General features: G+C 43.1%; 1 protein-coding gene across 2 annotated transcripts; it reads left to right on the top strand.

Moving 5' to 3' along the window:
* Nucleotides 1-3604: 3604 nt before the first annotated feature.
* Nucleotides 3605-12254, top strand: bop1 (BOP1 ribosomal biogenesis factor). Of its 2 annotated transcripts, none has more exons than XM_084919302.1 (16): nt 3605-3777; nt 4345-4524; nt 4643-4720; nt 6004-6158; nt 6238-6355; nt 6521-6622; nt 6702-6914; nt 7033-7194; nt 7285-7365; nt 7444-7513; nt 8193-8325; nt 8876-9062; nt 9156-9447; nt 9611-9695; nt 11755-11862; nt 11949-12254. In XM_084919302.1, exons 1-16 carry the CDS (start codon nt 3712-3714, stop codon nt 12100-12102), a joined length of 2184 nt encoding a protein of 727 aa, XP_084775428.1. In that variant the 5' UTR covers nt 3605-3711; the 3' UTR covers nt 12103-12254. The 2 variants fall into 2 exon arrangements, with proteins under 2 accessions (XP_084775428.1, XP_084775427.1); XM_084919301.1 differs by having other exon boundaries at nt 4345-4539.
* The last annotated feature ends 510 nt before the right edge of the window (nt 12255-12764 follow it).

Genomic DNA, 12764 nt, shown 5'->3' with positions numbered 1-12764 from the left:
GGATCTCTATATAAATATCCGATAGCAGCTAGGTCCCCTAACTTTCAGCAGCTGTTGAAAGGATAAAGTTGTGGTATATCAGTGGTTAGAAATACCATTATTACTTTAGGATTAGTTTAACACAAAGTCAGGGCTGACCCGGGACCATTGCTGTGAGTCACAGTGCGCAGCATAAAAGTCCTTTCACATGGGACGCAGGATGTGCTGCTAATGCTAACTGCTAACTAAAAGCAAAGGATCCAGAATTTGTTGCGCTGGCTGCTGGGCTCTGTGGGTTTTTGCAGCAGCTCTACCTGTACTAGATGCACCTGCTCCTTGTCTTTTCTATCTCTGACTTTATGTCCTCTACAAGAGTTTCTGTTTTTTTTGCTGGTTCTTCAAATGTTCAATAAAAACATGTATGCTAATTCATAACGAAGAAAGCTTTGTAATGAAGACTGTCATTTCCACAACACTGCCCGCCCCCACCCCGCGGTCCGCAGCGCTGTTGAAAAGGCTGTGGAAGTCCCTATATTAAACACGTAGACCTGTGACACAAAAATCACCAAACTCGGACGACCACAGACTGTTTTCCTTCGTGGTGATGAAGGAAAACGCTGGGTTGGCATGTAAAAGGGCATTTATTCCCTTCAAAGACCTGCAGTTCAAAAAAAGCGCCCCTCCGACAGCCAAACCCATCTGTTCTCTGATTGGATTGTTACATTTGTGATTGACATGACATTCACCAATCAGATGAAAGGAAGAAAAATAGGGTCAAAATTACTTGTAACTTGCAGGGTTTTTTTTGGCTAAGTCCACACACAAATCTTTTTTACGCACACACAAATCATTTTTACACATACAAATCTTTTTTACAAGTACAAAATATTTATGACCACATTTTGAGCCCATACCTATTCCCTTTTTCCTAAACTGAGCACATGGTGGCTTTGAACTTTTCTTGTCCATCTTCCATTGGTTTTAATTTTGCACTCCAGTATGAACACCCATCCCCCAACCCGAGGATCACCACAACATAACGTAATACAGCGGTCCCCAACCCCCGGGCCTCGGACCGGTACCGGTCCGTGAGTCGTTTGGTACCGGGCCGCGAGAGTTGAGGCTCAGGGGTGAAATGTATAGTTTTCAGGGTTTTTATCGGTTTTCAGCGTTATTTTGTTATCGTTTTTATCGTTTACTCGGTTTTCCTTGGTCTTTTCACGTGTGTTATGAATAAATTTTCTTTTTTTCGGTACCGGTACTAGTTTTATTTTGTTGTATTTATCCGCGACACCTTAAAGGCCGGTCCATGAAAATATTGTCGGGCATAAACCGGTCCGTGGCGCAAAAAAGGTTGGGGACCGCTGACCTAATAGACCTACACCTTAGTTCACAGATTTGCTTTGTCTAGGGTTTATTTCTGGGATTTCACACAACCCAGGATTCAAATCATGAATACATAATGGACTAGGATTTATATGGAATGCCAGGACTGCCATAATAAATTAATTAAATACACCATTAAATAATTAATTAAATGTGCCAATATCTAATTAAAATTGGAAATAATTAATTAAAATGGGAAATAATTAATTAAATAAATATTATTGACACATTTAATTAATTATTTATTTATTTCACATTTTAATTAATTATTGACACATTTAACTAATTATTTAATGGTGTATTTAATTAATTCATTATGTCAGTCCTGGCGTTCCACAGGATTTACAGCACTATGAATGAAATGTGCTCTATTTGGAAGCAGCCGGTCCCCCTCCCCTTTCGAGGGATTGTGTGCGAGACTTTAAATCATCAAACTGTAAATTTTAAATTGTTATTGATCCCTTTACCCCTAGTTCTAAAGTGTATATTTATTTTCTTACTCTTCTTATATTTATTGTTTGTTTACTTGCACGGCTGTGTCTGGTCTCTCTGTCTACTGTACTGTATATAGCGGAGATGACAATAAAGTTTACTTACTGACTTCAACACAGCAGCAAGAAGGCGCACTGATTATAAGTCTGTATCATAATGTCTGGTGTTTTCGTGTTTGTTGGTTTGTTTTTATTTTGTTTTATTTTGCGAGTTGGTTATTAGATGCCGCTCCAGTCAGCCAGAGAATCCCCCGCCGCCCTGCCCTCTCCTACCTGTGCCGCAAGCAGCAGGCGCACTCGTAAACGGAGGGCGCCCTTACTCCCAGCAAATGGGCGATAGAAAAGCGATCGGTGCCTGTGCCATCCCCAAAATGCGCTGGCATGATGTCGGGGCAGCAACCTGGTTTTATTTAGATTTATTTAGATTGTGTTCACCCTCAGACTGACACATCTGAATTAAAACTGATAAACAGGATTTAAAAGGAGGGAGCGATGGACACAGCAGCAGATCAGTCCGTGTAGGAACAGGACATAAGTTTAAGTAAGAGGGGGGATAATCTGATTGTGATCATTTTTGATCTGACTCAGTGGTTCTGGCTTCTCTCCCGGACACATCTTTCCTTTACATGCGGGTCATTGATGTAGAATAGAATAGAATAAAATAGAATAGAACTTTATTAATCTCTATGGGAAGGTCAATTTATTGTTCATTCTTGAGGATGTGGTTTCTGTGTCTGTTCTTCCCATCCTCACATACAGCTCAACTTTAAAAGCAGTGCAGCTGCATGGTTGCAGATGTTTGTTCCCTATTGTGATGGCTGCAGTTACAGCCACAGATATTGGGTAATATCTGCCAAACATCACAGTGCTACAATAGAGACTTATACATAACACTACACTAATATTTTGGTTTTCTTTAAACATAGGATTCAATTTACAGGGTAGTAAAGAATTGTTTTGGTTTAGAATTTATTTATTTATACAATTACGTGATCCTGTATTCTAAAATAAATGCACATATTTTACTTTACACTGTTATGTGTATGATTTAGCCTTTATTTGTTTTCTGAGTTACCTGGGTGGCAGTTCTTCTAGTCCCTTGGTTGATGAGCTAAGAGGTGGAAAAGGAGCAGAGCAAGCCTATATGGAGACTTGCAAACTGGGTCATATTACTCATATTTTCCTCACATCGCCCAGTCCTAATTTCTAGCACACACTACAACAGGCAATAGAGTATAGTATACAGAAACATCTGTGCTGAGGAATGGCCTGGAAGTCCCAAGGTCAAAATGGGAGATGCCAGCTAAGGTGGTCGAGAATGACTGAGCTAAGATCCTGTGGGACTTCCAGATACAGACGGACAAAATGGTGGTGGCTAACCAGCGGGACGTAGTCATACAAGCTAACCCTCCCGATTTTTCCGGGAGAATCCCGAATTTCAGTGCCCGTCCGGAAAATCTCCCGGTGTCACCATTCTACCGAATTTCTCCCGATTTTTCACCCGGACAACAAAATTGAAAAACCATATCCCAGATAGGCCCAGCTAATTCCAGCTTCCAACAACTACTACTACTGCAGCAACTTAGTTTTAATATTACTCTTTCTGGGTCGCAAAATAAACTATTAAGATATTTTCAGGCCAGAATGTAGCTGCGTAAACTTCAAATATCTGAGCCGGGGAGAACAGCAAACTCCCCGGCAGAAGTCGTGTCACTGTAACTATGACGTTCTGCCAGAAGCTCGAGGCGTCACCAGCAGGCCCCGCCCTCGAGCTGTGACACGTGACCTCTAACCTTCGGTTTCACGTGGTTGAATCGAGGAGGATAGAAACGCGTGGAGCGACCAGAGAGGAGCGATGAAGAAAGCAGGGGGAAAAACAGCGTTGAAGAGGAGTAAAGAAGAGGATGAGGAGCAGAACCAGGTGAGCCACACACACAGGAGGAAAGTGATGAAGATCTGGTAACATGCTAGTAACGAGCTAGCATGCTAACACGGGGCAGGCTGCTGTTTAGCCCTCAGAGTAGACACAGAGCCATGAGACCGGACCGGGGCGTTGCTGCTTCTATAATAAACACAGAACTATCCTCTGTGCACATGTGTGATGTCAGTCTCGGGTTAGGGCTCCATTATAATGTCGGAGTTTTAAAAGGAAGACGACCTCAACAGATTTTAACTCGCATTGTCGGTGCAACCTCACCGACCCAGAGCTAACGATCCAACATGGAAGCAGTGACGTAAATGGCAGTAAAACTGTGACGGAACGAGCACTGCAGCAGGTAGTTGTCAGAGAACATGTGTACGGTTAGGGTTGCACAGAGTGACGTCAGTCCTGAGTAGAGTACACAAGTTGATTTGACATGTTTTGCTTTTAGTTGCTGGTTATTGTTTGATTTAAGTGTATGTGATCACTCAGAATCATTAGCACAGGCTATTAGCTTGTGCTAATGATGTTTTTTTTAATTGAGTAATTCTGGGTTTTCCTTCTCAGATCTTCAACTTTAACAGGAAACCTGCTGATGAAGATAAGGATGATGATTTATCAGATAGCGAGGAGAGTGTCTACTCAGGACTGGAGGATTCTGGGAGTGACTCTGAGGAGGAAGAGGGATCTGATGACAATGAGGAAGAGGGATCTGATGACGATGAGGAGGATGATGATGACGACAAGGTAAAGTGTAAGCAGGTAAGTTTTAATTCTGTGTTGGTCTGACTGCTGATTGGTTGCTGTTAAAAGTGTCCTCAGTGTTCTGCTGCAGAACATCACCTAAACTTTGTTCCATCTGTAGATGAAGGAAAAAAAAGAGGGAGAAGTGAGTGAAGAAAAGAAGAAAGATGAGTATGAACACGATTCTTCAGATGAAGAGGTGATCTAAACTTATTCATTTGTGTGCTTGTCATTACTTTTCTTTTGCTTGTGTCTGGTGTATTGTATGCAATTTTAGCCACATGTACACTAATAAAAAGCTGGGAGATTTTTCCTCCTGGTGAAGCTCAGAGTTCTCTGTTTCACCCAATGTTGACCTTTATTAGCCTGAAAAAGCTGTGATGAGAATCAACGTCCAAAGTCATGGTCCTCAGTCAGAAAAGGGTGGAGTACCCACTGTGGGTACTGCAGTTTGTGTGTGTGGCTAGGTCTGTGTCTCTGGCTCACTGAGCCTCAGTCCCTCTGGGACATTGTTTTTTGGGAGGGGGGCGGGCAGGCATTCCACTCCCTGTTGTTTCCCGTTGGTCATTGGAGGGAGGCTCTCTGTTGCACGGTGGGGGCTCCCCCAGGTGTCGTGCCGTTCTCAAGGGGTCTGGGATTTAGGGCCCACCCATAGCTTGTGCTGGGTGGCCATCCACCCGCTGCCTCTAGCCCCTGTCACACCTACCCTTGACTGTGGGAGCTCTGTCCATAGTTCCTTGGTTGGAGTAGACACACGGTTGTCATCGGAATGTGTGGCCTTGGGTCTTCAGCGGCTTTCTTCTGTCTTTTACCAACCTGGCCTTGACCTAACATAATATCCATAAAAATAATACTATTAATACTAAAAGAAAAAAGATTAACAAGAGAGCCTTCAGAGAATCCATAGTGCTATTTTTGTAAAAACAAATGTATTTGGTACAACAACGCATTCGGATCATGCCTGCCAGACAGGACCGGTGTTTTACCAAAACAAAACAAAAATTATGTCCTTCCTGCACATTAAACACTGCTTTATTCAATAGCTCTAACATTAGCAACATCCTGTCTCAGAGTGATGCTGAAAAACTAGTTCATGCATTTATTATTTCTAGGTTGGACTACTGTAATTCATTATTATCAGGATGTCCTAAAAACTCCCTGAAAAGCCTTCAATCGTTCCAAAATGCTACAGTAAGAAAACTTAAAGGGACTAAAAAGAGAGAGTATATTTCTCCCGTACTGGCTTCTCTTCTTTGGCTCCTGTTAAATCCATAATCAAATTTAACATAATCAACATTTGCCTTGTGATATATGTGAGCATAACTAAGACAAACCCCTGTCAACGTTCCTGTTAAAGTGGCTACAATACAACATGTTTTGTACAGGATACATGTTTCTTTACACATGTTCTGATTGGTGCATTTGCTTTTATGTTCCCCTCTCCATCCTGTGGTGGTTTCTCATGCTCACATTGTTCTTCAGGATATCAGGAACACAGTGGGGAACATTCCTATGGAGTGGTACAAAGATTTCCCTCACATTGGGTACAATCTGGATGGGAAAAAAATCTACAAGCCAATAAGGAACAAGGATGAGCTTGATGACTTCTTGGATAAGATGGAGAACCCGGAGTACTGGTGAGCAGTTAGCATGATGCTAACTTCTTCATAGGTTTGATAGGGAATGCTGATGAAGCTAACAGGTTGCTGTCTGCAGGAGAACGGTGCATGACAAGCAGACAGGAAGTGACATCGTGCTGTCCGATGATCAGGTGGAGCTGGTGAACCGTCTGCAGAGAGGACAGTTTGGAGATGTCAACTTCAATGAGTATCAGGTATGCCCTCACAGAGTGACACCGGGGTTCCATTCACTAGCCTCGCATTTACCTGCTTGATCCACCCTTTAGTAACCACATGTCCCAGACCAGCTAGCAAGAAGTGAGTGTGGCTTAAAAATGTAGAACACGCTGGCTACCTGTCTCTTTACCCCTCTTCCGCAGCCAATGGTAGAATTCTTCAGCAGCGACGTGATGATTCATCCCGTCACCAACAGACCTGCAGACAAACGCAGCTTTATCCCCTCGCTCACAGAGAAGGAGAAGGTAATGCACCTGACTCACTTGGCTTACCTGGCTGTTCTCAGCTGTCTGTAACTCACCTGTCTGACTTGCCTGTCTGCAGGTGTCCAAACTGGTCCATGCCATAAAAATGGGTTGGATCAAACCCAGGCGGGTAGAGGATGATGGCAGGGGGCGGTATTACGACTTGTGGACCAGCGAGGACTCTTCCATTCTGGCCAGACATAGGATGCACCTGCCCGCCCCCAAAATCCCTTTACCTGGTCACCATGAGTCCTACAACCCACCGCCCGAGTATCTGTTTACTGACGAGGAGGTTTGTCAATGCGTTGCCTCACCTGGTTTCTGTTCAGAGGATAGATAGAACTGCATTCAAAGACACATTTTTCTTCCCCCCCCGTCTGTCTGTCCTCATTTGCCTCACCTGTCTGCAGCGAGCACTGTGGGAGCAACAGGATCCAGCAGACAGAAAGTTGCCGTTTGTTCCAAGGAAGTACTCGAGCCTCCGTCAGGTTCCAGCATTTTCTCATTTCATCCACGAGAGGTTTGAGCGCTGCCTGGACCTTTATCTGTGCCCACGACAGAGGAAGATGAGGGTAACCTTTCTCAGTCTGTCCTACTACCTAAAGCTGGAGCTGCCCTGTTAGGCATGCGGTTTAAATAATTTCCTGTTTGTCTGCATGTAGGTGAATGTGAATCCAGAGGATCTGATTCCCCAACTTCCCAAACCAAAGGACCTTCAGCCATTTCCCACCACACAGTCGCTGGTACAGCACACACACCTGAACACATGCACACAAACAAAGTGGTGAACCCTTTCTCACATCTTTTATCTGTGTGTTCAGGTCTATCGAGGTCACAGCGGTCTGGTTCGCTCTATCAGTGTGTCTCCATCGGGACAGTGGCTTGCCTCAGGTAACCTCAGCTTGTCCCACTCACACATCAATAGAAACTGTTGACATCGTGACTGAGTGGTGTAAAGCTCACAGTGAGAGTCAAGTGTTTGATCCCAGGCAGGGTTGTTGACCGACCAGTCTACACACCTGCAGCACAGAGTGTGTGTAAAAGATGCAGGCAGCTTCGTTGATTGATTAAGTCTCAAGATGAGCATTCTGTTGTTACTGTTTTAAAACCAGACATGATGACAGTTCCACACAGAGACCTCAGCCTGATAATCTCAAATTGTGTCTGTGCGCAAAGCAGCTTTATTCTGTGTGGTCTTATCCGTTTACACTTTCCTTGGTGTATTTATTGGAAAGGCGGAGTCCAGTCGTCTTTGAATTAGTATCAGGAAATAAGTATTTGATTCAGGAGTCTGTTTTGTAAAGACCGACTGTACTGCCACAGAGTATCCATGATAGATGCTTTCCACGACTCTGTCTTTGAAATTCTCCCTAAAAACAACCTGCTTTGGATATTTTTTTTTTTAAACTCCATATTATTTTTATCTTCTTTTCTTTTGAGTTTTCTGTGTTGTGGTCAGAGCACTTACTGAAAACCCAGTTTGAAGGTGATGTTTAAATAAAACATGCATCCTTTGGATGAGTTCATTGAGTGTGGGCGGGACTGTAATCTCTCTCCTCCCTGTTCACAGGAAGTGATGATGGCTCTGTCAGATTCTGGGAGGTCTGTTCGTCTCGTTGTATGAAGACGGTCCAGGTGGGCGGAGCTGTGAAGAGCGTTGCCTGGAACCCAAATCCGTCTGTCTGTTTGGTGGCTGTTGCCCTGTGAGCACCTCTGACATCGCTTTGTCTCTTTGATATCTTCCCATCTCTGTCTCTCTCTGTCTCTCTCTCTTTCTCCGTCTGCCTGTGACATTCAGTTTTATTTGTATAGCACAACATCACAACAGCATGTGCTTCATGGTGCTGTACATTCTAAGGTAAAGATCCTACAGCAGCAGTGGGGGCAACTCCAGGTCCTGCAGGTTTTAGATATTACCGTGGGTCAGCATATCTGAATCACATGATTAGTTTGTTCTCAAGCCTCTGGAGAATTTAGCCATTTGAATCAACTGTGTTGGATCAAGGACACATCTAAAACCTGCAGGACACTGGCCTTCGAGGCCTGGAGTTGCCCACCCCCTGTCCTACACAAAGTAGAGTGTTTCTCTCTCCTGAATCCAAACTGGGAGCTGGTTCCACAGAGGGAGATCTGAAAGCTTAAGGCTCTGCCTCCCATTATACTTTTAAATACTCTAGAAACAAGCAGGATTTTAAACTCATCCCTCCTCTCCCACTGATGTGATCCTGTCCCTCTGTTTCTCTCTGGTTTCAGGGACTCTGTGGTCTTGATCCTGTCTCCCTCTCTGGCAGATAAACAGGTCACCTTGTCGTCAGAACGACTCCTCAGTGCCCAGCAGGAGGGGGAGGAGCCAGCAGAAGGAAATGGGTCTGTTGTCTGGAGCGAGGCTGAGGGGGAAGAGCTAAACCAGGGGCTCCGCCTCAAAATCCAACACCCCAAAGTGAGAAAACCACCTGATTGGTTGATTTATTCATTTGTTTTTAAACCCCCCACTCTGATCCACATCTGGCCTAATCGCTGTTGATCTCTGCAGGCTGTTCACCAGGTGGTGTGGCATGCTAAAGGAGACTACCTAGCATCAGTGATGCCAGATAACACAAGCCACCTGCAGGTGTATATCCACCAGCTGAGCCGGAGGCGGAGTCAGAACCCCTTCAGCAGGAACAAAGGCCTGGTCCAGTGCGTATCCTTCCACCCAATTAGGCCCTATTTCTTTGTGGCCACACAGCGCTCGATCCGCATCTACAACCTCGTCAAACAAGAAATGACTAAAAAACTCCAAACCAACTCCAAGTGGATCTCCAGCATGGCTGTCCATCCAGGAGGTAACCACACCCCAGTCCCCCACACACAAGTCTTAAAGGCTCCAATAAACCCGCCGCAATGGTCGTTTCGCTCACCGCAGTTGCTTCGTCCTAAAGTCATCTGTATTTATACGAGCAGTATTCTCTTCACAGCTGTCCCACCTGTCTGTTCGTGTGTCTGCAGGTGATCATGTGATCTGTGGGAGTTATGACTGTAAGCTGAGCTGGTTTGACCTCGATCTGTCAACTAAACCCTACAAGATGCTCCGGTACGTACCTGCCAGTCACTCTGATCATCTGAGTTTAACCCTTTTAGACATGAGCTGTCAACATTACCGCTTTGTTAATTGTTACAATGGAAGCAATGTCTTGGTCAGCTACAGGTGACCTTGAGTGCTCCTGTCTTTGTTCAGACCTGATCTCCAGAATGGAGGTCAGGGTTTCTTCAAATGGTGGCTGTACTTAGTAACTCTCAAGGTTACAAATATTGCAGGTTTATGCAGTCCACTGCAGATGGTGGTGTTGTTAGAGTGATTATCTAACACAGCTAGACTAGACTTTGTCAGAAGTTATAAATTAAGTAGATTCACAGACAGCTGCATCAATGCTGAGTAAAGGGAAAGCACAGGTGGGTTAAGAGTTAACAAGTGAATATTTATAAGATTAATTACAGATTTGGAGAGATTGTGGCTGAAGAGCCTTTTGGAGGAGGCTGATTTGGGTTTGGTTGGGCAGAGGTGGCAAAAGTACAGACATTCTGTACTTTAGGAGTACAGGTACTAGTATTTTAAAAAGTACTCCTGTAAAAGTACTGATTCAACTTCTTTATTCAAGTAAAACAGAAAAAGTACAGGCTCTGAAAAGTAGCTCCTTAAAGAACATTTCGACCACCTATTTTTCTGCAAAACTAAATAAACCTTTTGCTATATTAATGCAATAATAAAATAATATTACTAGATGGGAATACAAACTTCATGTTAGTCTCAATTTTAATAAATGCGCTCAGCTTGAATCAGTTAAGTAGAACATAAGCAGAGGAATAAGAAGGGGGAAAATTGCTCTATTTTCTGTTGTCTACGTTGTAGAATGTGACTTTGTCTCTAAACAGAAAATGAGTAAGGAAGCTGTTAAAGTGGGAGGCACATAGAAAGGCCCAAATTAGAGAACAACCAGCAAAGTGCTTCAAAGTAGTGCAAAGAAAAAGATTGAATAGAGTCCATGTTTGAGTGGCCTGAGTGGGGGTTACTGAGACCATAGCTCACATTGGTGAGGTGGGTGGTTAAAGGCTTGTTGCAGTAGTTCAAGTGTGAGGAAAACGATCACAGTTCACAATAATTTCTATTGAAAGCTCCAGTAGATTTTCTTAGTCCACAGGCTGTGATCAGCTGATCTGGGCTACTGCTGTTCTGAGGTTTACTGCTCTTTACACACCTAAATTTAACAAGTACTTTGTGAGTTTGAGTTGTCCTGGGTAATTACCATCACTGTTTATGCTCTCTTTATATTAGACACTATACAGCTGGTATGAAAGTGGAATTCAGTGCATGAATCTAAAATAATTCATATCTGCTACATTTGATGTGCCCAACTCTGACAATGAAACCACAACCACTGCGCAACAGTCACACAAGCTGTGACTGTTATGAAAATCACAATGTCACATGTATAGACCTAAGCACTCAGCTGGCAGATGATACTACATTTTTCCTCAAAAGGTCAGAACAAATCCCTCTTGTCATCAATAAAATCCACATATTTTCTGAAGTGTCTGGTTTACATTTAAACCCTAAGAAAAGTGTGAATTACTCTCTATTCAGAACTGCCATGTAGTTTATTTGTATGGTATCCCGGTTTTAAAATGATTATAGCTCTTTATTTTATTTTATAATGCTCCCTCTTGTGTTCAGCTTGTATTTTTCACATTTTATACATTGCTGCCAACAGAATTTTGCATAGCCAGAGCTGATTTGTACATAAAGCAGCATTGTTTAAATTGACAAAAAAAAAAAAAGAAAAAAGATCTGCAGTGCCTTCACAGCCCAGCAGGTGCAGCAGTTCAGGAAATGAGATTTCAGTCAGACGTGCACCGGGAAGGTGAGGAGTTTAAATCCTGCTGAGCAAACAAAGACCTTAACTGAGTCTCACCTCAAACAAATCAGAGCTGTGATTGGTTCAGAGTGGTCTCCAAGCATGTTTACCCAATCATGACGCTGACATTGGTGTGTCATCATTGATTGTAGAATACTACATATTGATTAGATGTTGTTTTCTTTTGTTTGTTTGTTTTTAATCATTTATCATGTGGTATGGATCACCTTCTCTCTGCAGACACCATAAGAAAGCAGTGAGGGGTGTGGCCTATCACAGACTGTACCCGCTGTTTGCCTCGGCGTCTGATGATGGCTCAGTGATAGTCTGTCACGGGACTGTTTACAAGTAATACACGCACACACTACCTCGCACCTCGAATTTATTTTTCCTCCTCTCAGTTACACTCTAACCCCTCCTTGCTACCTCCACAGTGACCTTTTGCAGAATCCACTCATCGTCCCAGTGAAAGTCCTCAGAGGTCATGTGATGACTCATGATCTTGGTGTTCTGGATGTGACCTTTCACCCCACGCAACCCTGGGTCTTCTCCTCTGGCGCTGATGCTACTATCTGCCTCTTCACATAGCAACATGCTTAGCAACCACAGATGCCGTTTTTCTAATGTTTTTACTTTCAGACACAATGTCTTAACATGTGACACCATGAGTCCTTACCTCACTGGTCTCCTTGCTGTGATGTCAGTTCCTTTTTGAATAAACTGAACTGTTTTTGAGTGTATGTGTGTATGCTGTCAGTCTGGTGAAAGGAGCTGATATTGATCAGCAGTGTGACATCCCTTTCCTGTCTAGGGCCGTTAAAGATGAATAAAAACATGCATAATTAGCTATTTGTGGGTGATCGATCAGGTTTAAGATGTTAAGTTCAGATATCATGACAGCCATATTTACAGAGTTAGCTGAGGAGCCTGGACCCCCTGTGAACTCCGCCCATCTCACCACAGTTATTCTAGTTTTAGATTTGCTCGTTAGCTTGTTTTGAATTAGTTTCTGGAGTGATGATCCAGATCTGTCTGGATTTTATTTATATTTCAGTGAGAAAATTTCACTCATGTAGTTTTTAGTTCACCGTATAATCAATTTGATATGAACAGATTTGTTCAGTTCAGTTTGATAAAGTATTTTATCAAAAATCAAATTAAAACTTGCAAAATTTGCAGTGCAGATGTCTACAAAAATTAAAATTTCTAAGAGATTTAATGAAAAACAAGTCTTTTCTGATGATTTATGG

This window comes from Perissodus microlepis, chromosome 22 (genome assembly GCF_051167445.1).
Source record: "Perissodus microlepis isolate ML-2025 ecotype Zambia chromosome 22, ASM5116744v1, whole genome shotgun sequence".
Taxonomy (NCBI): domain Eukaryota; kingdom Metazoa; phylum Chordata; class Actinopteri; order Cichliformes; family Cichlidae; genus Perissodus; species Perissodus microlepis.
Note: the sequence above shows the minus strand (reverse complement) of the source record. Positions and strands in the feature narration are given on the sequence as shown.